This window comes from Nicotiana attenuata, chromosome 2 (assembly GCF_001879085.1).
Source record: "Nicotiana attenuata strain UT chromosome 2, NIATTr2, whole genome shotgun sequence".
Classification (NCBI taxonomy): domain Eukaryota; kingdom Viridiplantae; phylum Streptophyta; class Magnoliopsida; order Solanales; family Solanaceae; genus Nicotiana; species Nicotiana attenuata.
Window position 1 is genome coordinate 91,698,931 of NC_031990.1, and position 25,530 is coordinate 91,724,460.

General features: G+C 36.0%; 1 protein-coding gene across 1 annotated transcript in view; it reads left to right on the forward strand.

Annotated features, from left to right (window-relative positions):
* The window catches only part of LOC109222135, a 17,676-nt gene extending 907 nt beyond the window's left edge, over positions 1-16,769 (forward strand). The window contains exons 3-7 of the mRNA XM_019386536.1: positions 14,691-15,003; positions 15,142-15,692; positions 15,798-15,800; positions 15,883-16,493; positions 16,623-16,769. Of these exons, the coding sequence (XP_019242081.1) occupies positions 14,691-15,003; positions 15,142-15,692; positions 15,798-15,800; positions 15,883-16,493; positions 16,623-16,769 (1,625 nt within the window). The remainder of the gene's footprint in view (positions 1-14,690; positions 15,004-15,141; positions 15,693-15,797; positions 15,801-15,882; positions 16,494-16,622) is intronic.

A 25,530-nucleotide genomic window follows, 5' to 3' on the forward strand; every position in this document is an offset into this window, starting at 1 on the left:
CTGCATGTTTGCTATGTCTGGTTATTCTTATCTTCTCTATTTATATGCTGAATACTGAATCATGACTTCCTCTTTGATTGATTCTGGATTCCCTATTTTTATGGTTTGATTGAAAGACCTTCCTTTAAACCCTCAATTTCTACCTCTTCTATTCGAATTAACTGATTCACCTTCCTTGTCTGCTGTGGTACTTTATTCTTACTGACTATTTCCTTAATTAGAGTGTTCTGAACTTAGCCCTAATTGTTTACCCTATACTTACTGAATTTGAATCTTTCCTTATTAGTCATACACTGATTTCTTTCCTTATCTGTTACTTGTTATTACCGTATGAATTAATTCCCTTAACTTAAGGGAGTACTTGTCCTGATTTTGCTCTAATTGATTCTGAGTTCCATAATTACTATGCTACTATGATTCTTACCTTATTTTTATCTAATTTCGAACTACTATATATACACACTCTCTCATTAACACAGACACACGCACATTTTTGGTTCAAAAAGCTCTCTCTCACACTTAAACTTTCTGCTCTCTCTTTTGTGCTACTTGCTATTATTCTGAGTTAGCCGGCTGCAAGCCAATGCTAACTATTGTGCTCTCCTGCTCCTTCACTTTTGTTTACTGTCTTCTTTACTGGTATGTTCTAGTTTTAATTCAAGTTCCAACAACAATATGGTTCTTTTATTGCTTCAGTTCATCCTGTTTCTAGTTTGCTTTTACTTATGGTTTTGCTGTGAAACTTGCAGTTAATATGATTACATGATTTGCATGTTATGTACTCCCCTTCCTTAGGATTAGTATGAACATGTTACCTCCCCCCTATGTAGTCTGTCTCCATGTGATTTTGCTCTATCTAGTTCCTGGTATGAGTCTCCTTGTGACGTAGTCTGCACTCCTGAACTTGTATGGTTCTGAGATTGATATTAAATCATGTGGATCCTATACTGAACCCCCTTAAGCATTGCTGGTTCTGTGACTATGGCTGATCAGTTGTGTCTGAGCATGTCTGTACCAATTTCTAAGACCTTTGCCTGTTATGTGTTTACAATCATGTGCTCTATGTATCCCCAATCCCCATCACCCCTGTATGTAGGTTCTTTCCTCCTGTTTTGGTCCTGTGAGTATTACTGATGTGTTTTTGGGCTCCATGTTTGATTTGCTATTGTCTAATCATGTAACTCTCTCTTTTCAAAGTTGTTTTACTGAATGACTCCCTCATTTACTCTGCAAATTATTTCAAACAAACCTCCTTTTAATGCTGTTTTCCTACTAAGACCTTTCAAATTGTGTCAAGCACTCTTACTCTACTCCTAAGTCAGTAAGTTCTGCCCCCTCCAGTATGTGTCCTGCCTTGGGATCCTCTTGAGAACCCTCTGAACTCTGGCATACTGAGGCTGGCCCTTCCACACTGCACTTATTTAATTTGGTTACCAAGTCTAGGTGTAAGCACTGCCCGGGATCCTTGAGATCCCTAGGGAACTTTGATGCACCTAGACTATGACATTGTCTATGGAATTTGGGCATTTGAGGCTTTGGAAATCCGGTCCTATCTCTAGGCTCCCTATAGAATAACTTTTTATTTTCTTATCTACTTATGTAATTCATTCATATGGTCTGTAATAATTTGTAAACGAATATTGGGGCAACTAGTGAAATGGGGGGAGGGGGTAGTTACATATCTGTGGGGTAGTACGGGTAGAGATCATGCCTATAGGACTTTACATTTCGATATGATTGCCTTGCCATGCCAGAAACCATGCCTATAGGACTTTACATTTTTTGCTATGCTTGCTTTACCATGTTAAAAGTCATGCCTATAGGTCTCAAGTGATTCCATAATAGAAATCATATTTGTAGGTGTTAAAATCAATTTAACAAGTAGAAGCCATGCCTATAGGATATAATCCCAATCCAGCTTCCGTTATAACAAGTGTTTACATGTTTTTTATTTGTCATCATGCCTGCAAAGTTTCTGAAATCAGTATTAAAACTAGATACCATGCCTATAAGGAATGCCACCAGAAATTCTGCCTACAGATCTCAACTAGTTTAGTTTAAATAAATCAATTCGATTAACGATTAGCTCACTTCGAAACTAGTTAATTAATGGTCTATTTTCCCTAAAACAAGTTCTTTCAAAAACTGCCTCAGTCTATCATTAGACAACATGCCTATAGGGATCAAAAGAGTCTGTTTTAAAAACCTGCCTTGTTTTACTATATAAAATGTAGTCATCAGTATTCCGCGTATAGGCAAGCCTATAGGACGTTTTCAAATCTTGCAACTCTAAAACTGTTTCTGTGACATAATGTTGTTCTGGTTTAACTGGTTTTAAAAAGAATTCAGTAGGCAACATGCTAGGGTCATTACTTCTGAGTTTACAAAATAAACTGCCTGTCTTCTGTATATTTCACTTGGACATCATGCCTTAGGATATTGCTTAACAAAAGGCCCTTATTTGTGCTTGAGTCGTGCTGCCTATGTGTATTGTTTGAGGAGGTAAACCTGAGCCTCTAATTGCTCCCTTTTATCTTATGTGCTAAAGTCCTAATTGTTCTTGCTTTTCGCCTTAGTATTTTCACCTTTAAAACCTTAGGGGTCTTTCTAGAACCACCTACAGGTAAAGGTCCTAAATCCCTCCAGGACCATTAAGAAGGGACGGGTAACAGCACGCAATAGAAATTGTTGACCAACACTCGCTTTGAATGACCACTAAGGGAATGGGAAGGGTAGATATGGGATATGATGACTACGCGCTAATGTCACGTGTAGCCCCTCATTGAGGAGTGTTTACCTGACATTGTGTGGGGTGATCCTATAGGCTAATCAACCTAGGACTCCTCCTTTTCAAAATTCCTTTTTGTTTTATAATACAACTTGTCCAAAACCTATGTCTTATTATTTGAGTTATACAAACATGCCTTATTTGTAATTATTCGTTTCATGTATTTATTTGGACTAATTTGTAAATATAAGTTCGGCCGGGACCCACAGTTGTGGACCAAAAGGGGTGCCTAACACCTTCCCCTCGAGGTTATTTCGAGCCCTTACCCTATGTCTCTGATAATACAAACCAATCCAAGAGTTAATCTCTCTAGGTGCCCTAATGCACCATAACTCGTTAGGTGGCGACTATTCAAATGCCCAAAAGGAAATGAGTTATCACACCCCATGAATGTCGAAACCCGGATCTCTCTCCGCGGAGGGAAAAAAGGGGGCGCGACAACTAGTGTTATCACAAAATATAGGGATGCAACCAATATCAATTCCAAAGTCCAATAATTGTTGCTTGATCCACAGCAATTGAGCACAACATGAAACAACAACAACATACTCAGCTTCAGCAGTAGATAAGGCCACTGAATTTTGCATTTTGGTAGCCCATGACACAAGACATGAACCACAGAAGTGTGCCATACCTGAGGTGCTCTTCCTATCCACAAGGAAACCTGCATAATCAGCGCCAGCATATCCTACTAGGTTAAAATTACTACCTTTTGGATACCAAAGGCAAAGGTCAGTGGTGCCTTTCAAGTATCTCAATATTCTCTTGACAGCAGTCAAGTGGGACTCCTTTGGATTTGCCTGAAAAATCGAGCACAAAGACCTACACTGAAAATAATGTCAGGTCTGCTAGCAGTAAGATACAAAAGAGAACCAATCATTTCCCTATACAACTTCTGTTATCCAATTGTGTGGCTGTTTCTATAAGAGTATCGATTTGTTTTGATTCTTCCATTTTAAACCTTTTAAGAAACTCTTTCACATATTTCTGCTGATGGATCATTGTTCCATTTAAGTTAAGCCTAAAAAGAAATTAAGCTCACCCATCATACTCATTTCAAATTCACTCCCCATTAGTTTAGCAAATTCCTTACTTAATTTATCAGTAGTTGCTCCAAAGATTATGTCATCAACATATATATATGTACTACTAGAAGGTCTTTACCTTTTTCCTTCAAGAATAAAGTGTTATCGATTTTACCTCTCTTGTAGCCATGCTCAAGCAGGAATTTTGGTAATCTTTCATACCATGCTCTAGGAGCTTGCTTGAGCCCATAGAGTGCTTTATCAAGTTTGTACACATANATCATAGTTCTCGCCATATCTTGCAGTAGTTTCGTTTTTCCGCCCACTATCCCATTCTGTTGAGGTGATCTTGGAGCTGAGGAGTTGTGGGTGTATCCCTGATCATTGCAGAAGTCTTCGAATGCTCTCTTTCAAATTCTGCTCCATGGCCACTTTGAGTGGTTGTAATAAGATATACCTTTTCTCGTTCAACTCTTTTACAGAAGCTCTCAAAATATTTCAAAGCTTTATCTTTGTGAGATAGAAAAATCACCCATGTAAAACGTGAGTAGTCATCAACAATAACAAAAACGTAGTTGAGCCTTAGTTGAGTTAGCTAGCTGATCAACACATCACATGATATATTTGTACTGTTAATGAAGAGAAGTAGTAGTTATCATTTCCTCACAATCCTCTCATCAGCTCATTCATTCGCATGCTCTGCAACGCCATAGAAGTAGTTTCAAGTTCATTGCTCCTTCATCGATGGCAAATCATGTAGATTTTAGCAATTTTAAGTTATTAACTTTTAATTCTCCTTCAAAAATCTAAGCTGATGATCGACTATCTATCTTTCACTGCGATATAAAAATTAATTTAGGCTCGAGTGCATATATATCATGTTCCTTTAATTTACACCTTTTCTCCCGCTCTGTTTACACCTTCAGATATAAAACTTAAACTGCTTAGCTAATAGCGAAACACCAAACAAGTGTACATTGTTGAAAAACTTTGGAGCATTTTACACACACACACACACATATATATATATATATATATATATATATATATATATATATANTTTAGCAAATTCCTTACTTAATTTATCAGTAGTTGACTCCAAAGATTATGTCAATCAACATATATATATGTACTACTAGAAGGTCTTTACCTTTTTCCTTCAAGAATAAAGTGTTATCGATTTTACCTCTCTTGTAGCCATGCTCAAGCAGGAATTTTGGTAATCTTTCATACCATGCTCTAGGAGCTTGCTTGAGCCCATAGAGTGCTTTATCAAGTTTGTACACATAATCCGGTCACTCCTTGCTTTCAAACTCTGGAGGTTGCTTGACAAGCACTTCTTCCTTTAAATATCCATTGAGGAAGGCACTCTTGACGTCCATCTGGTGAAGAGTAAATTCCATGTAAGCAGCAAAGGCTATGAGGATTCTTATTGCTTCCAACCTTGCAACTGGAGAAAAGGTCTCATCATAGTCTATGCCCTCCTCTTGGCTATATCCATGAACCACTAATCTTGCCTTGTTCCTTGTAACAGTTCCATCTTCATCAAGTTTGTTTCTGAAGACCTATTTTGTGCATATTACTGATCTGTCCTTGGGTCTTGGAACCAGATGCTAAACTTGACTCCTTTCAAACTGGTTGAGTTTATCTTGCATTGCATTTACCCAGTCTGCATCCTGCAAAGCCTCAACAACATTTTTAGGTTCAATAAGAGATAAGAAAGCATCAAAAGCACAAAGATTCTTTAATGAAGATCTAGTTTAATTCTAGAGGTTGAATCAGTAATTATGTTCTCAATGGGATGAGAACTTTGGTACTTGTAAGGTTTCACAATCAACTGGTTTCCTCTTGATGTTTCTCCAATGTTTTGTTGCTGAGGAACATGCTCATGGACTGGTTCCATCGAGGTACTAGATTCAGTTCCTCTTTGTTCATTTCCCCCCTGTCAGGTTGCTTGAATAGAAAAACCTGTTCCATCACCTGTTCCTTCTTCTGGTGCAGCTTCAGCGTGGGCTGTGATTTCATTTAAACTTCTTACCAGCCCAATTGCTTCATCTTCATGTTCTTGTCTCTCAGAAAGAAAGTTAGTTTCATCAAAAACCACATGTACACTTTCTTCTACACACATAGTTCTTTTGTTGTATACCTTATAAGCTTTACTATGTGAAGAATATCCCAAGAATACTCCCTGATCACTTTCAGGATCAAACTTACCTAGGGAGTCTTTACCATTGTTGTGCACAAAGCACTTGCATCCAAATGCCCTAAGATGGGATATATTTGGTTTTCTCCCTTTAAGTAACTCATAGGGAGTCTTCTCTACAAGAGGTCTAGTCATGCACCTATTGATGATGTAGCATGCGGTATTTACGGCTTTTGTCCAGAAGCTATGGGGTAGTTTACTAGAAAGAATCATAGTTCTAGCCATATCTTCAAGTGTCCTATTCTTTCTTTCAACTACTCCATTTTTTTATGGAGTCCTAGGAGCAGAAAAATTATGATCTATGCCACGCACATCACAAAATTTAGCAAACTTAGCATTTTTAAATTCAGTTCCACGATCAGACCTAATTGATGCAAGTTGATTACCTAATTGATTCTGAGTTTTTCTAACAAAAGAAGTAAACATGTCAAATGCTTCATCTTTAGATGTTAAAAACAATGTCCAAGTAAACCTAGAGTAATTATCAACAAGCACCATCACATATCTTTTGCCACCTCTGCTTAATATTCTCATTGGACCACAGAGATCCATGTGGACCAGTTCTATCGTTCTGGTGGTGCTTACCACTTTCTTGCCTTTAAAAGAGGATCTTACCTTCTTCCCCCTTGCACAAGCCTCACAAACTTTGTCTTCCTTAAACTTGATGTTAAACAGTCCTATCACCAGGTCCTTGGAGACTAATTTGTTGAGTTGACTCAGACTTGCATGTCTAAGTCTCTTGTGCCACAGGAGGGGATCATTATCCAACACACTTAAGCAAGTGAGTTGATTTTCTGAGAGTGTGGACAGATCTACAATATAAATATTGTTTACTCCTTTTCCCTGCAAAATAATCTTGTCAGTGGTAAGATTTATCACAAAACATTTGGTAGAGGTGAATGCCACCAAGTTATCTCTGTCACATAGTTGTGATACACTGATTAGACTGTATTTCAATCCATCTATCAAGTAGACATTCTCAATAGAGTGAGACTCTGTCTTACCTACTTTTCCAACCCCAATGATCTCACCTTTCTTTCCATTTCCAAAGGAGACATTTCCTCCTTGAGGTCCTCAAGTGAAAGGAACTAGTTCTTGCTTCCTGTCATGTGCTTTGGGCAGCCATTGTCCATGTACCATATTTGACTGCTCCCCTCCACTTGGACCTGCAAAAGAAAATCAGGGGTTAGTCTTAGGAACCCAAACTAGTTTGGGTCGCTTTCTATAGGCAAAAGGGTGAATTAGATTCTTTTTGGCCCATCCTGGCAGCCTATTTTTCCCTTGAACAATTATATTATTCTTTTGACTAGCCTTTTCTTTTGTAGTACATTCACTTTTGTAGTGGCCAGTCTTACCACAGTGTGTGCAAATTTTGTTCTCAGGAAGTGTGATGTACTTGCTTTTGGGATCCCACTTAGGTGCAGGGGTCCCTTAGCCAAGTCCTCTCTTATCGCTACTATGGTGTTCTTGTAGCCATGAAAGTGCATTAGAGGACCTGTTCCATTTACAGGTTCTGTCTAGCTCGTGCTTTACCTTGCTTAGATCCTCATTTAGTACTCTTATCTACTCATCTCTTTTGTACAACTCATCTTTCATTTTTCCTAGGTTTTCTTCTAAAGTGAGTTGTGTGTGATCAACTTTCTTTTTACCTGTTCCTAATTTCAGTTTTAAATTTTCAGATCTAAGTTCTAGGACCGTGGTGTCAAGTTCAAGAACCTGGTTCTCTAACTCAGCATTTTTACTATCACTTTCACTAGCCATAAGTTCCAGCTTTTTGTACTTAGCTTTCAAAATCACACACTCCTTAGACAGCTGTTCCTTTTCATTGTTTAGATCCTTAGATTCAACAATGAAATCCAGGAGGAACTCAGATAGCCTTTCTTTAGACTAAAATTTAATCTTGTCTTTTAGATGAATTACACTTACCTCAGATTCCTCATCAAATTCTCCAATGGCCATAAGTTCTTGTTCATCTCCATCTTCATCCTCTGAGTCCTCATCTGAGCTTTCTCCCCAGGCAGCAACCATAGCCTTTGTTGATCCTTTGTTCTTCTTGGAATGAACCTGTTCTTTCTTCCTGTTTCTGCGTTCAGCTCTTTCCTTCTTCCATTCAATTTCCCATTGAGGGCAGTTTTTGATGTGGTGATCAGTCTTCCCACACTTGTAACATCCCTCATTGGTTTGCTTTTCAGGAACCATTGGTTTGCTGTAGTTTTCACTTTTGGAAGGACCCTTTCCTCTCATTAGGTACTTCTTGAAGTCCTTTGTGATCATGACCATTTCATCCTCCTCTAGATCAGCACCTTCAGTGATTCTGAGTGCCAGGCTCCTTTCCTTCTTGGGTGGATCTATCTTCATGGTTTGCCTTCTATGTTCATAGGCAGTGAGATTTCCAATTAGCTCATCCAACTTAAGAGTGTCAATGTTTTTTGATTCCTGAATAGCAGTGATTTTGCTTTCCCAAGAGACTGGCAGAACCCTTGTCAAAATCTTCTCGACTTTGTCTTCTTCAAGAATAACCCTTCCAAGAGACTTAAGTTCATTAGTTAGTGTGGTGAACCTTGTATACATTTTCTGGATGGTTTTCCCTTCCTTCATGGTGAAATTCTAATATTGAGAATACAGTAGTGTTCCTCTGGACCTCTTCACTTGAGGTGTTCCTTCATGAGCCACTTGCAAAGTGTCCCAAATTTCATTAGCAGTGGTACAACTTTGAATTCTGCTGTACTCGTCTGGGCCAAGTCCACATGCAAGCCATTTCTTGGCCTTAGTATTCTTCTCCCATTTCCTCAAGTCCTCAGCATTGCAGTCAGCTCTCGTTTTTGGCACATCTACTACTTCAGCATTCTTCTTCAGGGTAGCCAGGGGCCATCAGTGACAATGTCCCATAGCTCATAGTCTTCTCCAATGATGTGATCTCTCATCCTATTTTTCCACCAAGAGTAGTACTGGCCATTAAAGAGTGGAGGCCTAGCAGTGGATTGCCCTTCCCAGTTTCCAGGTGGTGCGCTCATCTTGATCTGTTCCTAAGGTGTTAGCCTCTTCATGGATAACCCTCTCTGATACCAACTGATGTTTTAACTTCAATACTACACAAGAAGGGGGGGGGGGGAGGTGATTTGTGTGGTGTCCATTTTTTCGCTTAAATTGATTATGAAAGGACCTGGTTCTTCTAAGTGTTCCTTAACCTACTGTTGCAGAAATAGTAAATGCGGAAAGTAAAAAACACAAGTATCTTACGTGGAAAATACCTGGTTCAAAAGGTGAAAAAACCACGCCTACTTCTTAGTAGGATTTTTCCAAACTCTCCACTAAATCACTGAGCCAAAAACTGCATTTACAAAATATTTTTGTAAACCTAGGATTAACTCTAATCCCTTTGTGGCAAACAACCTCTAACTGTTGCGACAACTTCAAGTTAACTCTAACTTGAATACTATAAATACCTATTACAATTGCCTCTAGATAAAGATGGAAGGTACAATATGAAAACACCGACTACAATTGAACTAGAATAAAAGACAGACACTTGGAACCGATTTTTCTAGCTGGTTCATGTAGCTTCAGGTTTGCACACTTGAATCACACATGAACTGCTTGCAAAATGCCTTGCTATTTTGCTCTCAATTCCTGTTTAACTTCTGCGTTTGTGCATTACCTGTAAATGAGAACATCCTGCAATATATAGAGTGGGTGTATGAAGAAATAACTAGAGTTCTAATGCTACTCTTCCTTGGCGGAAGAGTTCTAGTTGATCTCAACTTCTAACTCCTTCCCTATCTTGGATAGTGTTCTCTTTGAGTAAGGAGTCCTTCTCCTTATCAATTATGCAACCTTTTCAATCAGGAGGTATTAAATATACCAAGTTAAGCTTATCTCCTTCACGTGCATCCCACATGCTCGAATCTGCCCGTTTCTATGCACCACAAGGGATGGACCTGGTTCATTCCTGAGCTTCCTTTGTCAATCTTCAAAACTAACCTTCACTTAGGCCAACAACTACCACTAGACCAGACATTAGCTATGCCATCGAAACACTAAGTCAATTTATGCCGCAACCTAAAAGATCTCATTGCGAAGCTGCATTGAGGGTAGTTAGATATCTGAAAGGCTCTCCTGGCCAAGGTATATGGTTGAGATCAGAAGCCTCTACTACAGAGTTAACCTGTTGGTGTAATCAAATTTGGTGAGTTCTTAATCTTATGGAAATATAAAAAAAAGCATTAGATAATGTAATTAAAATTAGTTAGTTGGCCAGCTGTAAATTAACGGATCTAGCATGTTAGTTAGTTGAGCCTTAGTTGAGTTAGCTAGCTGATCAACACATCACATGATATATTTGTACTGTTAATGAAGAGAAGTAGTAGTTATCATTTCCTCACAATCCTCTCATCAGCTCATTCATTCGCATGCTCTGCAACGCCATAGAAGTAGTTTCAAGTTCATTGCTCCTTCATCGATGGCAAATCATGTAGATTTTAGCAATTTTAAGTTATTAACTTTTAATTCTCCTTCAAAAATCTAAGCTGATGATCGACTATCTATCTTTCACTGCGATATAAAAATTAATTTAGGCTCGAGTGCATATATATCATGTTCCTTTAATTTACACCTTTTTTCCCGCTCTGTTTACACCTTCAGATATAAAACTTAAACTGCTTAGCTAATAGCGAAACACCAAACAAGTGTACATTGTTGAAAAACTTTNTATATATATATATATATATATATATATATATATATATGCAGATTCTTCATTTGTCTTGACGTAGTCATGTGAAATGGTTATGATAAGAGTGTAGAGTAGGGGTGTTCATGGTACGGTTTGGATCGGTTTTTCCCTAAAAAGCAACCAAACCAAGTAAGTCGGTTTTTCAAATATTAGAACCAAACCAAACCAATTAAGTTGGTTTTTCTCGATTCGGTTTATGTCGGTCGGTTTTTCGGTTATTTGTCGGGTTTTTCTTAAATATAAGACATACACTACCAAACACATATTCCGGCGACCACATTTTCAATGTAACACTATCAAATCAATTGCCCTTTGAGAAATCTATTATTTACCAAGATATATTGCTGATAACTGAATCAAATAATGATGAATAATTTAAGGACTCAATTAAAAATATGTTATTTTTAACACGAAATGAATTCTTACACTAAACAAAAGAAAACTACCAATCAAACTAGAATGTAAAGGTAAAGAACTATATTAAAAGTGCAAACTATTAACATTTACCATTAATTTTTTGAAACTTTGTATAACAATATACATATTTATAGGTGTAATAATAAATTTGAAATAGCTACTCCTATAGTCGGTTTGGTTCGATTTTTTTCTGATTAAAACCAAAACCAAACCAAATTTGATCGGTTTTTAAAATTCAAAACCAAAGCCAAACCAAACCAAAAAGTATCGGTTTTTTTGGTCGGTTTGGTTTGGTTTTCGGTTTGGTTCAGTTTTTCGGGTTTTTATGAACACCCCAAGTGTAGAGTGTAGACGATTAGGTGTGCTTCATATGAATCATTAAATACACTAAAATAATTAAGAAAAAAACTTAAACATACTTTAGCCTGATATTTGTTTTTTTTTTTTTAAAAAAAAAATGAAGAAGTTAAAAGAACTAAGTTCTAATTAAGATATTAAAGTCGTAAAGTAACAGAATAAATGAATACCGACTCCGTGTGATCAAGCTGCTATGATTTAAATAAATAATCTAAACAAACTGCAGCAAAATGGATAATAATAATAATAATAATAATAATAATAATAATAATAATAATAAAGAATTTGAATAGCTGATCAGCCACTATTAACAATTCAGAAAGTTAGCAAAAAATAATTAGGAAACAAAATCCAGTCCAAAAACGTGTAAAAGGTTGTGTCTTAATTATTTTGACCTCCCAAATTATGGGAAATCAGTAAATTTGGCAAAGACATAAATATTATGTTTTTGTTGCTATTGATGGTAAAGTCAAAACCTTACTAAATATATTTGGCCGGTAGTGCTATTCTACTTTAGAGTATAGTTTTTTGTATTTAATTATTGCTAAAAGTGAATATTCACTATTTAATTCATTGGACGGCTACATGGTTTTAATAATAGTTCAAATCCTATATATGGTTTGTTTCAATTGAACCGACCACCACCTGTCTAAATCTCTTCAAGTAACGGATTCATCTTAACACAGTATATTCGAGACAAATTATAATATAAATATAAAAAAATTTATTAAAATTTAAATAAGTATAATTAGATCTGAATCCAATTAATTAAAATACTCGATACAAATTATAATATAAATATAAAAATTTATTAAAATTGAAGTAAGTATAATTAGATCTGAATTCAATTAAAATACAATAAGTTCAGTGTTACCAATTATAGGGTCGAATTCATGAAGTTAAAATCTTAAATTTGTCTATGGTTATATATACTATTTTTTCCTAATTTGTAAAGTTTTATTTTTTCTCCTAAACCCTAAAATAGACGTAGCATGTGCATGGCGTGTTGCATGTCAGTTTAATAACTCCACGATTACATCTTTCGGTTTGTCTAAACCCTAAAATTGTCTCTTGAAAAAAGTTCCGTTTCAGATTGAGTCAAAAGTCAAAGCCCTTAGAGAGAATTAAGTAATGAAAAATGTCAAAAAATTATCCTAGTTTCAACTCTTTTTTTGTTCTTTTTTGTAATGTTAACAACTCCTACTTTTCAACTCTCAAATCAAACTCCATGATTATAAATACCCCATCCTTTTTCTCATACTTTTTTTCATATCACATACCTCTCCTTTCATATCACTAAGTTCCAGACTCTTTTATTCAGAATTTCTTCGTTTATACTGAACCGTTTACAGAATCAAATATATTACTCCACAAAATCCTTTATTTTGTAACTTAGTTTATAATTCTTGATTGGTTATTGCTTGTTGCAAAATCAATATGAGACCTCAAAGAAGCCCTAGAATTCTTTTAGCAATAGTAGTTATTGTTTCAAGCATCACAAGATATGAAGCCACTAGAGTTCTTCTTGATGATCAAGAAGGAGGAAGGCAAATTTGGAAAAGAAATGTACATATGTTGTTGTTACCATCACTACAATGGCGTCGAATCGCACCACCGGCACCCAATAGCGGCACCAACAAAAGGCCACATGGCGGCGTAACGCCAAGGATGATCGGTAAAATGAACTTTGCCGGCAAGAAAACGGTTGCTCCTCCTCCTGCTCCTCCTCCTTGTAAAGTCGAACCATATGAAATTAAAGCATGAGTTTGAAGTTGGTGTGCCAATAAATGAAAAATGAGCCAAAAACTTAGACTTAAAGGCATTATCAACGTTTCTATCAAGACCAGAGTCGTTTGATTTAATTTATGTATGCTGACAATATAAAATAGGAATACTTTTTACGCATAACATGTTATAACAACAACTTATTTCTCTTACTTCCATGTTAGTAATTCTTATTTATCATATAAAGTTACATATATATACTTTATTAATTAGTAACCTTATAGTGTATAAAAGTAAAAAAGAAAAATTTCTTTGCTGAGTTATTTTAGTGTATGTAAACTTTATTAATAATTTGTTAATGTTTTTCTGTAATTAATGTGCCCTTTGATGATTTTCATCATCTTCTTCTTCTTTTTTTTTTTTTTTTTTTTTGTGGTGCGGGGGGAGGGGGGCTGAAAAACAGTAATTAATATATTACGATTTACGAAATATTATAAGTTTCAGCCTTAGTTACGTTCTAGTCAATTTCAATTTCAATTTCAAATATGATGTTTGACGAATATTTATTTCCTACCAACGTGCAACTGATGGTTAATTCTTTTAGTTACATACCTCCGAGATTTTAGTTTGGAACGTAAATTTCTTATAATTTCAGATATTACATAAACTTTTCTTTAACATGTACGCAACGAAATTATACGTTATGTACAAGCAGACAAATATTTTCCCTTGTGATTTGTGCTATCTAAATTTGTACTGTCTTTTATATAGCAAATGTATTTTTATATGGAAAAATTTCATATTAAAACAACTGGACTGCCTCCTTTTCAACTTTATAGCCCATATTTCAATTTACAATTGAGTAGCCCAAAAATTAGAGACCCACATCCGAAAAAAGGGGCGTTATTTCCGTTTTTTGGGAGTAAGAAGCGGGATTTTCTTTGTTTCAGCAGGATTTTCTCTGATTCTTTCCAATCTTCTTCCCCAAATGCTACAAAAACGAGATCTTGCGATCAATGCAGCTCCAAAAACCCTAGAATTTCTTCTTCATCTCGAATTAACAGCAAATCAAACACGAAAAGTGAAATTTTTTTGTTGCAAATCAGCAAAATTTTCATTTTGCTGCAATTTTGATTTCAATTTTTTGCTCGATGGAGATTTTTCCAGTTTACGTTCTTCATAGTGGTGAATGGGAAGAAAACAAGTTTATCAATTTTGTCAGCGATTGTGTAATAATCGAGTCGACATTCAGCTACAACAATTTAGTTGCAGCTATTTCGGAATAGATTAGGATCGATAGTGAGTTAAACACAATAGAGATTAACTTTCTCCCAAATGTTGGTTTGCCACCGATCCTGATTTACAACGATACAGGTGTTAAGGTGTATATCGAATTAAAGAAGAAAAACTTGAATTTCACTGAATATCCCTTGTTTGTGACAGTGAAAGAGATTTATGATAATCGTTTGGTTGTTACAAGTTCTAGTTGTGTGGTTGCTACAAGTTCCAGCTGTTTGGTTGCTACAAGTTCAAATTCTAGAGATGTATCCACAATTGATAGCACTGAGATTATTGATATCGAATTTATTGAAAACACGAAATTTAGTGAAAATACGGGTATAATAGATGATATATTGAACGAATTTGTTGAGGAAGATCAAGTTTATAAGGATAAAGAGACAGTTGTCAGTGTGACGAAGAACTTGGCTGTACGCGAGAGGTTCCAATTCAAGGTGAAGAGATCAAGCGCAACAAGGTATGTAAATAATTGTATATTCTGCTATATATATGTATAAAGTAGTATATATTTGTATATAGGTATTAAAATTAGTATATATGTAGTTATGTTTTTGTATACAAGTGTATTTAGAAGTTGAATGATCTTTAATCCTAGGTATCACCTTACGTGTATGGATGACAATTGTGCTTGGAGTTTCAAATCTTATGCCGTTTTCAAGCCAAACATATTCAAAGTGAGAAGTTACAATAATAATCACACATGCGGCTATGGTGAAAGATACTTAACACAACGTCAAGCTACTTCGGGTGTAATTGCTAGTATAGTCAAGGACAAGTATGTTAATCCAAAAAAAGTTTACACCACAAATGATATAATAGAGGACATACAAAAGCAACACGGGATTGAAGTGAGCTACATGAAAGCATGGAGAGCTAAAGAAATAGCAATGGCAATGATAAGAGGGAGTCCGAGTGATTCATATAAGGAGTTGCCGAAGTATTTTTATATGTTGGAGCAAACAAATCCAGGAACGGTTACAAAGTTGCACAAATCAGAAGATGAATGCTTTCTTTATGCATATGTTTCGCTATATGCATCTATCAAGGGCTGGGAGCATTGCAGACCGATAATGGTTGTTGGCGGAAATTTCCTTAAAGCAGCATATAAGGGTACCATATTGACTGCTTGCACACATGATGGAGCTGGTGAGTTGACTGCATCTACCTTGTTTCTGCAGTTTGTATAATGTTGTAGTTTCATGTATAAAAGTGTATAGGATTTCACAGCTGCTGTTTTTATAAAATTTGCAGTTGGTATAAAATTGTATAATTGTGTATAACTGTGTATAAAATTTGTATAATTGTCTGAATCCTAATATCTATTTTGTATAAACAGGAAAAATCCTTCCACTTGCATATGCAATTGTAGATTCAGAGAATAACAAATCTTGGGAGTGGTTCTTTGTCCAGATAAAGGGTACTTTTGGAGTTAGGGAAGGGATGTGTATAGTTTCAGATAGAAATGAAAGCATCTTCAATGCCACAAAAGTTGTGTACCCAGAAGTACCACATTGTATTTGCATGTTTCACTTGTGGCAGAATGTAAAGCGCACATTCAAGAAACATCACAAACAATTGAAGGATATCTTCTTTGCTTTGGCTAGAGCTTACACGATAGAGAAGTTTGAGTACCATATGACAGAGATGTGCAAAATTGATCCGAGAGTGCAGCCTTACTTGTTCGATATTGGCTACGAAAGGTGGTCTAGGGCATATTCCAAAGTGAAAAGATCGATGGTAATGACTTCCAATATTGCAGAGTCAATTAATGCAGCAAACAAGGATGCTAGAGAGTTACCAGTAATGCGATTGCTGGAGTACATGACAAATTTGCTACAACAGTGGAACAACAAAAACAGAAAAAGTGCAATGGAGACATCTACAGAGCTTGGCGAAAAGTACGACAAACTCCTTCGGGAAAATCTGATTGCATCGGAGCAAATGATGGTAAAATGAATCAAATATAATGATGCTTGGCACTGCTGACTTGCATTTTACTGCTTGTATAAGGATGTATAACTCGGTATAATAATGTATAATGTTCTTTAACTATTTTAAAAAAAACAACTTTTGCAGGTGAGGCCTGCTACGGAGCAATTATATACTGTGTTTGAAGGGGTAAGGCGAAACATAGCGTGCCTTGAAGAGGGAACATGCAGTTGCGAAAAATTTCAAATGGATGAACTTCCATGTCCGCATGCTTGGGCGGTTTTGAAGAACTAGCAGCTGAAACCTGGCCAGTATTGCTCTTTTTACTACAAGAAGGATAAACTCCTTAGAACTTATGAATTTCCAGTGAATCCGATGCCAGATGAGAGTTTATGGGTAATCCCAACAGAGGTGATGGAAGATGTGGTCCTACCACCTAAAGGGAGAAGGAATGCAGGAAGGCCAAGAAAGGAAAGACTCAAACCTGCTTCAGAAAAAGAGTCTAAGAGGGCGTTTTCATGTTCTATGTGTGGACTAGGTGGTCACAATAGAAAAACATGTAGGAATCGACCAAAATAAATAGTTGAAAACATAACACTTCCTATTACATTTGTTGTCATGTTGAGTAGTTAAGTTTCACAAACAATAGAGTTACAAATGTTGAGTAGTTAAGTTTCACAAGCAATTGATATGTTTCATTATACATGTTTTGATTATCCAATAATAGTGTCTTGCTGGTTTTAATGGTACTAAATATATTGATAGATTGTAGAAATACAAAACAGAACTGCAAACAATCAATGGTATTATATGTATACAGATGTATAAATGAGAGTATAAGTTTGTATAACTATGTATATTATTTAATACATATGTATAAACCCTGCTACATTAACAAAACTGCAACCATAATGAAAATACATACTTTGTTAAAGGACAAAAGCAACTGAAATATTTATTAAAATGTAGTTCATTCACAACCACAATGTGTAATGACTATCACAAATTAAACAAAAATAAAAACATCTATAATATCCTTTAAGGTTATCTCACAAGTAGCAGAATAGTACTTCGAGAAAACTAGGCTAAAACTCCTAATACATAGAAAAACTACAGTAAAATGAAAAAAACAGAACTACTTTCTCGGTCGCCCCCTCTTCCTCTTCCTGAAAAGTCTCCCTGTGATTTCATCACCACTAATTGCACCGGACTGTTGTTTTTTCCTTCCATAATCCCACAACAGAGATCCCCACCTGGTGTGAAGTGTCTCAATGTCAAAATTATCTTTTCGAATGTCCTTACCAAGGATGAAATACTCAGCAAAGCCAGCAACAAAAGCACCACAATCACTGTAATTAAAAAGAAACAAATCAGATTCAAATAGGTACACTAATAGTAAAATAGTAAAACAGTTGAGATTAACCTACCATTTGATCTGTTAAAGAACATTATTAACCAGATTAATCTGCAAAGCATCAGAATGGGATTTATCGGTATATGCACCATTGTTCCAATCAATGCCCTTCTTCTCGACATAAAAATCAGAACTCTTCAAGAAGTAAGGTATCAGAATTGCATAAGGTAATGCAGCATCCAAAGCAAGTCTATCATTAATAGCTCCATGATTAGAGTCATAGATGTGGATGCATCTATCTATGAACGTAAACACCCCCAAAACCCAATGGCCCATTTTTGCTCTTCCGCGCTTCACATAGATAGGGAATAAGACGTGGTCAACAGTGTGCCACGGGACATTTGCATCACAATAATATCCTCTAATGTACTCTTCTATCTCATGCCCTTCAGGAATCACTGAAGGATCTTCATTCACTTTGAAATCTTTATATAGGGAGTTGATTTTGTTACCAAAGGCAAAGTCGGTTGTAGTAAACCGCATGGCAACACTCGGCCCATATTTTCCCCTCTTCCTCAAATAATAAAAGAGGACATCCAAGTGCTGAGACAACAAATAAAACAGAACAACCATCACTACCAGATTTTTTAAATATAGAAATTTATACACTATTATACAGAGGTATACATATTTATACAAGGTTATACAATCTTATACAATCTTATACTGTGATTATACAAAGCTATGTATACACTATGGGGGTCTCAAACAATAAAGATATGCAACAAATAAAAAAAAGGCATTAGAACAGAAATTTATTAAATACCGTGTCAATCAAAGGTCGACCACAATATGCAAGTGAGTGGAACCAATCCTTCGTGGTCACATTACACGAGCCAAAAGTAAAAGCTTCCGCAAGATTATTTACTTCGTCGGGATATATATTTTTGGCACTTCAAATCACAAAAAATAAAAAGTAATCAGAACTACATTCATTGACAAGTATTATAAAATCAGAACATGGAAGATTAAAGAAAGTGAAGATACCTTCGCCTCGTATCCATCCCATTATCAACAAACGCGCAAAACTCTTTAGCCAATGGCGACAATGGATCAAAATCATCAATTTCGATCGTGAAAGGATGCTTAATATCAAAAATGAGCTTGGGCGCCGATCCTGATGCCCCCGAATAAAAAACTAGCAAATATAGAGATTTGGCATATTTTCCTGGTATTTTCTGTTGAACTGACTGTTCAGGAGAAATGTAATCATCTTCTACGTCTATGATGGATTGTTTGTGAAGAACAATTTGGGACATCTGTAGCGCAGCTAAATCTTCATCGCCAATGTCATCCCAAAATATGTCACCCTTGACATCACCTGCTGCCCCTTAGACAGAGAAAACAAATAATAAAAAACTTTAAAATGAAGAAAAGAAAAATCAGACAAGAAAAAGATAAAATGCAGAACAAATACCATGATCAACACCATCAGTAACTCCCTCGTCAGCTAGCACGTTATCTTGATTCACTTGATTGACAAAGTCAGGAACAACATCATATTGATAGCCATCAAATTCGTCGAGACCAGATGTATTGTCATCAGACACGCGCTAACGAATCTAATAAAAAACAATAGAAAGAGAAGGCATGTTGAGTGATGATTCAGAGAAGGCATAACTGTTGAGTGATTTGGTTTTATCAGTAAACAATTACCTTAGAATCAGTAAAATCCTCCCTCGTTTGCTTGGTTTCCTTCATATTCAGAAAACTGAACACTTTTTCAAAGGAAGAAACTACATAATTGTTGAGTGTCGTCACTGTATCAGTCAACTACAACAAAAAAAAACAAAAGCAAATCAACAACCATGTTTATAACCAAAAAACCATGTATATACAAAAAGTACTGATAAACTACAGAAAAGCTAAAGGTCCAGTACCTTTCCAACAGCACTCCTCAACTTCTCAACTTCAGCATTCAACAGATCAATGCGCACCAAAGGATCATAACTCGGGTTAGGCTGTCGATCCATATTCTGAGGAAAATGTCGTTTAGACTGTTGCTCCGTATTCTGAGGATAAGGTCGTTTAGACTGTTGCTCCATATTCTGAGGACAAGGTGGAGATGCAGCGACAGAATCATCAGTGTGAAAGGCAGGCACCACAGGCACATCCCCTGATGCAACATCATCGGCATTAACTTCAAAAAACGTGTCGATGTTCAGAGTTGACATCTCTTCACGAGTAGGGGAAATGTTCCTATAGTTCTACAAGAAGAAAAACTGGATTACAATAGTAGAAAAAGGAACTTGTGACATATTCATAAATATACATACAGAAAAACTGAAATCATATATGAAGAAGTATTATGGTACAAAATATTTACCTTGTCGATACTACACATGATCACCCCGCTAGTCAAATCTGCATATGTTGGAGTTTCAGTCACCTTCCAATTAAGAATGCGTGGCATATTTGTGCCAACGCGAACAGCTAGATGCTTGTCAACCATAGAGCAACACTCAAAAAACCATATTTGTAATGCAAGTGGCAAACCTCCAAGCCTATACATTGTCAAATAGTCACACTGTCTGTCCCTCATTGTCCTTAAAATATCTTCAAATGACTTTTTCCCCAAGCATATGTCTGATATTGACCACTTTCAATGATATCAAAATCACCTTTGTTGATACCATGATTATTGGCATCTGAGAATATGAAATGATGGACAAACACCATCAAGGCCATCTTGAACGCATCTTTGTCCGACTTCCAGTCCTTTTTCTTGAAGCGATCAAGAAGCTGCCCCCTCGTTATAGCCTTTTTTCCATCTCCTAGAAAATACTCTTTTTGCAACCTATTAACATCTGGTTTGTCATAGAAAGTGGCGTCGTCTTCTACACACTTCAAACCAGTGATAACAGCAAACTCTCCAATGCCAAAACGCAGTAAACAACCATTAATTTTCACCCACAACTTCCTTTCACGTCCTGGGACGACTTCCCTCAATAATATACAATGAATAAGTTGATTTTGAATTTTAAATTGAGGGAGGTCCAAGAAGTACCCAAAAAAACTAGCACGGAACATTTGAAGCTGTGTGTCAGTCAAATATTGCTTCAAAATGCTCACAATCTCAGTCTCGGTATGGGAACTAATCCTGTTGTGGAAATAATCAACTGGTTGTATATAGAAGTCCCCAACCTTGCATATGGAAAAATAACAAGAAATAGATCAGGAACAAAAACTATACTAAAACATTTTATAAAAATGTATAAATAAGTATAGCAGTACTTGTATAAAGATGTATAAACAGCTGTATAACTTTGTATAAAATTGTATAAGCATGTATAAATTAGTAGCAACACAGGGAATACCTTCAACTTAGCTTTTCTCTCATTCAATTTGCAGCGAATAGCAAACCTTTGTTCTTTCGATATGGAATCAAGGCCACTCTTACCATCGTCCTTGATCTTTTTCCTTTTCGGTTTAACATTGCGGCCTACATCATCTTCATTAACCAAATCAACTTTCAGCTTTTCTTTTGATTTTTCAGGTCTCCCACATTTCTTACTCCTTATTCTAACGATGTTAACCGGAGTAGGAGTATTACTTGTTTGCCAACGAGTCATTCGACTGCTCCCTTGTTGCACTTTTTTGGAGGAGGAGGAGACTCAAAATCATCATCATCGGGAGCCTGGACATGCGTATTCGCTTCAGAAGAAGGGGGTGAGGGCAAGTCCCTCGATGATTTAACTGGAGTGGGAGTATTTCTCGTCTGCGAACGAGTCATCCGACTGCTCTCTTGTTGCGAGTTTTTAGGAGGAGCAGGAGACTCAAAATCATCACCATCTGGCATCTGGACATTTACATTAGATTCAGAATCAGGGCTTGAGGGCAACTCCCTCAATCTTTTCGCATAATCTGACTTAACGCCTTTTCCAGCAGCCTTCATTTTGCTTTTAGAAGCAGGTATATTTGAACGCATTTTCTACAATAAACCAAACAAACAAAGCTTTAACAAAAGTGAAGACAATTGAAGGAAAACACAAAAATCAAACTGTAACAAAACTCAAAAGTTAACCAAAAATAAAGGCCATGAACACAAAGCAGAGGCCAATTTTTCCAAATTGTAACAAAACTCAAAAAATAAAAAATTCTACCCTAAAAGTCGAAATAACAAAGCATGCAAACTGAAACATCAAGTTTAAGCCTAGAACGAAGATAGAAGGAACACAAAATCAAACGAAAAACACAGCAACATTGTAAGAAAATAGGCATAATCATAAAAAGCAAAAAAAATTAAAAATAAAACAAAATTCAAAACCAAAACTGTGGTAAAAGCATAAAATGAAACGAAAATTACCTGAAAATAAGATTGAAAGCTCGAAAAAGTACTTGAACCCAACAATGGAGGTCGATTATCTTCTGAGAAAAGCGTGAGGAAGAGAGAGTCTGAGAAAAGCGAGAGGAAGAGAGAGAAAGAGAAACAGAGAAATTGAAATTTAAAATATTAAAACCGTTATTTTAAGTTGTGGGTAAATTTCATAACATATACAACATGGGCTAAGCCAGGTAAAGGCTTCAAATATGGGCTATTTTCGGGTGGGCTGTGTGGCCCAAGTGATATATGATGTAATTTTATCTTTTTATATCGGATCATGAATCCATAATCCTACCATTATCCTCTCATATTTTTCAAATATTCGCACAATTAATACATAATGAAAAATAAACAACATAAAAACATACAAGAGAAGAAAATTGTTATCTACTTCGTTTTTTATTTTATTTTCATTATTTTAATCTTTGTTTATATAAAGAGTGGTATAAACTAAAGGTGTTAATCGGGCCGGACTGACCCACTAACCATCCGGTTCGACCAGATTTAGCTCGGGCCAGCCCGATTCGGTAAGGGGTGGGCCGGGTTGGCTAGGATAGAGGGTTGTGCCGGACGGGGTCGGGCCTTTTTTGGCTAACGGTACACCGGAACCCGGCTAACCCGCTAACCCGTTCAAGGGTTTTAATCGTGTTCTAGCTCGGTCCAACCCTGTCTAGCCCATTTTAAGTTGTAAATTTTTTTAATTTTTTTTAAAATTCTGACCGTTGCCAACGGTCAAAATAAAAAATGACCGTTAGGCAACAACCATTTTTTATACTTTTAGCCATTTCGGCCTATCCCCTTACTAAAATAGCCCCTCCACCTCCTAATAATTGATAAATTAAATTCTTAGCCTTTTAATAACTATAAATAGCCCTCCTCTTCTTCATTTTTTCTCACAGCTAGCTCTTTTCTTCTACTCTAATAGTCTAATTCTCTCTCAATTCCCTTTTGATTATTGAATTGCTTATTGCTCTCAAGTTCTCAATTAATTAATATTTTAAGTTTTATCAATTATTTACGGTAGCCACTACAAATTTTATAATTCTCAAGTGAAGTGTGATTACCTTTATTGTTAGGTTCAAGTTAAATCATGCCCCGTGCTTCTAGAGTGCGTTCACATGTTTGCAAACACTTTGAGGTGGTAGAAGAAAATTAAGAAGTTTGCAAAGTAGAGTGCAAGAACTGTAGTCGAGTCTTTTAATGTCCATCGAAAGTGGGAGGGTACAACTGGTTTAAGGAGGCATATCAAGGGTTGTCTTGAGCGTCCTCCAGAAATTCGTATTTAAGTTGATTTGAGGCAATTTGTGTTATTTTGAATTTGTGAGACTTATTTAAGCTTAATGTGTTAGTTTATAAGACAAGTTAATTTGATGTGTTATTATGCCATGAAAATATGAAATGAAAGCTTTTGAAGTTTGATCCTTACATATTGGTCTTACTAAATAATTTTATGTGGTCATTTAATTTTAACTTTTAATTTTTAAAATTCAAATTTCAAATGTAAAACTTTAAACTTTAAAAGTTTAATTTTATGCCTTAAAATACTTATTTTATTAATTAAAAGTTTACAAATACTTAAGTAACAATTACATTGATCAAGAAAACATAATACATTAAAAAAAATTTAAAAAAATTAAGGGGGCCCGGTTCGGACCCGATAATCCCGAACCCGAATGGCCCCACCAAAATCCGGAATATCCCAGCTCACTACCAGCCGGAATCTCAACTCACTAACCAGCCCACCCCACTAACCAGACGGGCTATTTTTTTCATGTCTAGCCCGGTTGAGCCAGTCCGGTAAACACCCTTAGTATAAACATACTAATTAAATGGATGCATCCGCAACAATAACATAAATTTAAAAGAGCATAAGGTAATTTATCTACACAACATAGAAAAAGGTTATTACCACTTAAGCGACACTAGTATGTCCATTTATACTAAACATATCGTGTTCACGCAAGGTTTAGGAAAGGGCCGTACCCTAAGGAGGTGTGATGTAGGCAGCCTACCTTGATGCAAGTATCAGTGGCTGATTCCACGGCTTAAACCCGAGACCTATAGGTCACGGGGAAACAACTTGACATAATCAGTATGATGGAAATCAATTTTTAAGTCGCTTCTCTCTCATATGACTAATTCATTCATAATTTTTTTTTTTTGGTTTTTTTACACGATAAGACTTATTCAATTCAATTTCTTAATTGCTTTATGATGCCAAGTAGTCAACAGTCAAAACCCTACCACGAAATTGAAAATAGCCATTTTTGAAAGAATCAGAGTCGTAGCAACACGTTATGAAAGGGGTATAAATACACAAAAAAAACCTCATCATATTTTCATTACCAAAATTCATATAGCACTCTTCCATTTTTCAGCTTATAATTGTTGAACAAATTAAATCAACATGGCAACACAAAGTAACAACAATATTTTTGCTACTTCTGGCTGTATAATCTTGCTAATTTCTCTGTTTATAAGCATGGAAATAAGTGAAGCAGTACGATTACTTCGACATGAAGAAGAACAGCTTCTGTTACCATCTCTACAATGGCGGCCAGTTCGCCCTCCCAGATCAAATCCCGGCACCAACTCTTTTACAGTCGTGACAAGTCAGATATCAGAAAGGAACTTTGCAGGTCGTAAAGAAATTTCTCATCCTCCTCCACTTCCTCTTTCCAATAACGAGTATCCACACCAGAGACAAAAAGCATTAGGTGAATTCTTTTCATCTGCTAGAGCCTTGGTCGACAGACTTACCCGACACTTATGCTAATTGGAAATAGTAGGTATCCAGCAGAACCACAAAAATTGACATGAGAAGATAATATTAACTGACTGTATTGTGCAACATAATATAGGATATATTTCATTAATTTATTCATTTGTATACATTCTGTATCGACCATCATGCTTCAGTCAATTAAGAAGCAGATGGAGAGGAATAAGAATGGCCAATGTTACTAATTGTTCATAACGCACTGATAATTAATAATATCTTTATCTTATAATTAGTTTTTTTTTTTTTTTTTTTTTTTTTTTTTTTAAATTCAACTTCCACCATTGTGGTGTAGGGGTTAAGGCCTGACCCCTACACCATCTTTTGGTAGTAAAAGTCCTACACAAATCATCCAGCTTCTTTAATCCAGCTCCTCCTTCCTCAAATGGATAACAAAGATTATTCCAGGAACTCCAATGATATTAATTTGTTTTTATTTTCAGCTTTTTCAAGAAACAATTAGAGAAGTACTTCTCAAGTTGCCTAAGAATAGATTTGGAAGGAGAGGCTATAGCAAATGTGTGGAAAGCCTGAGATT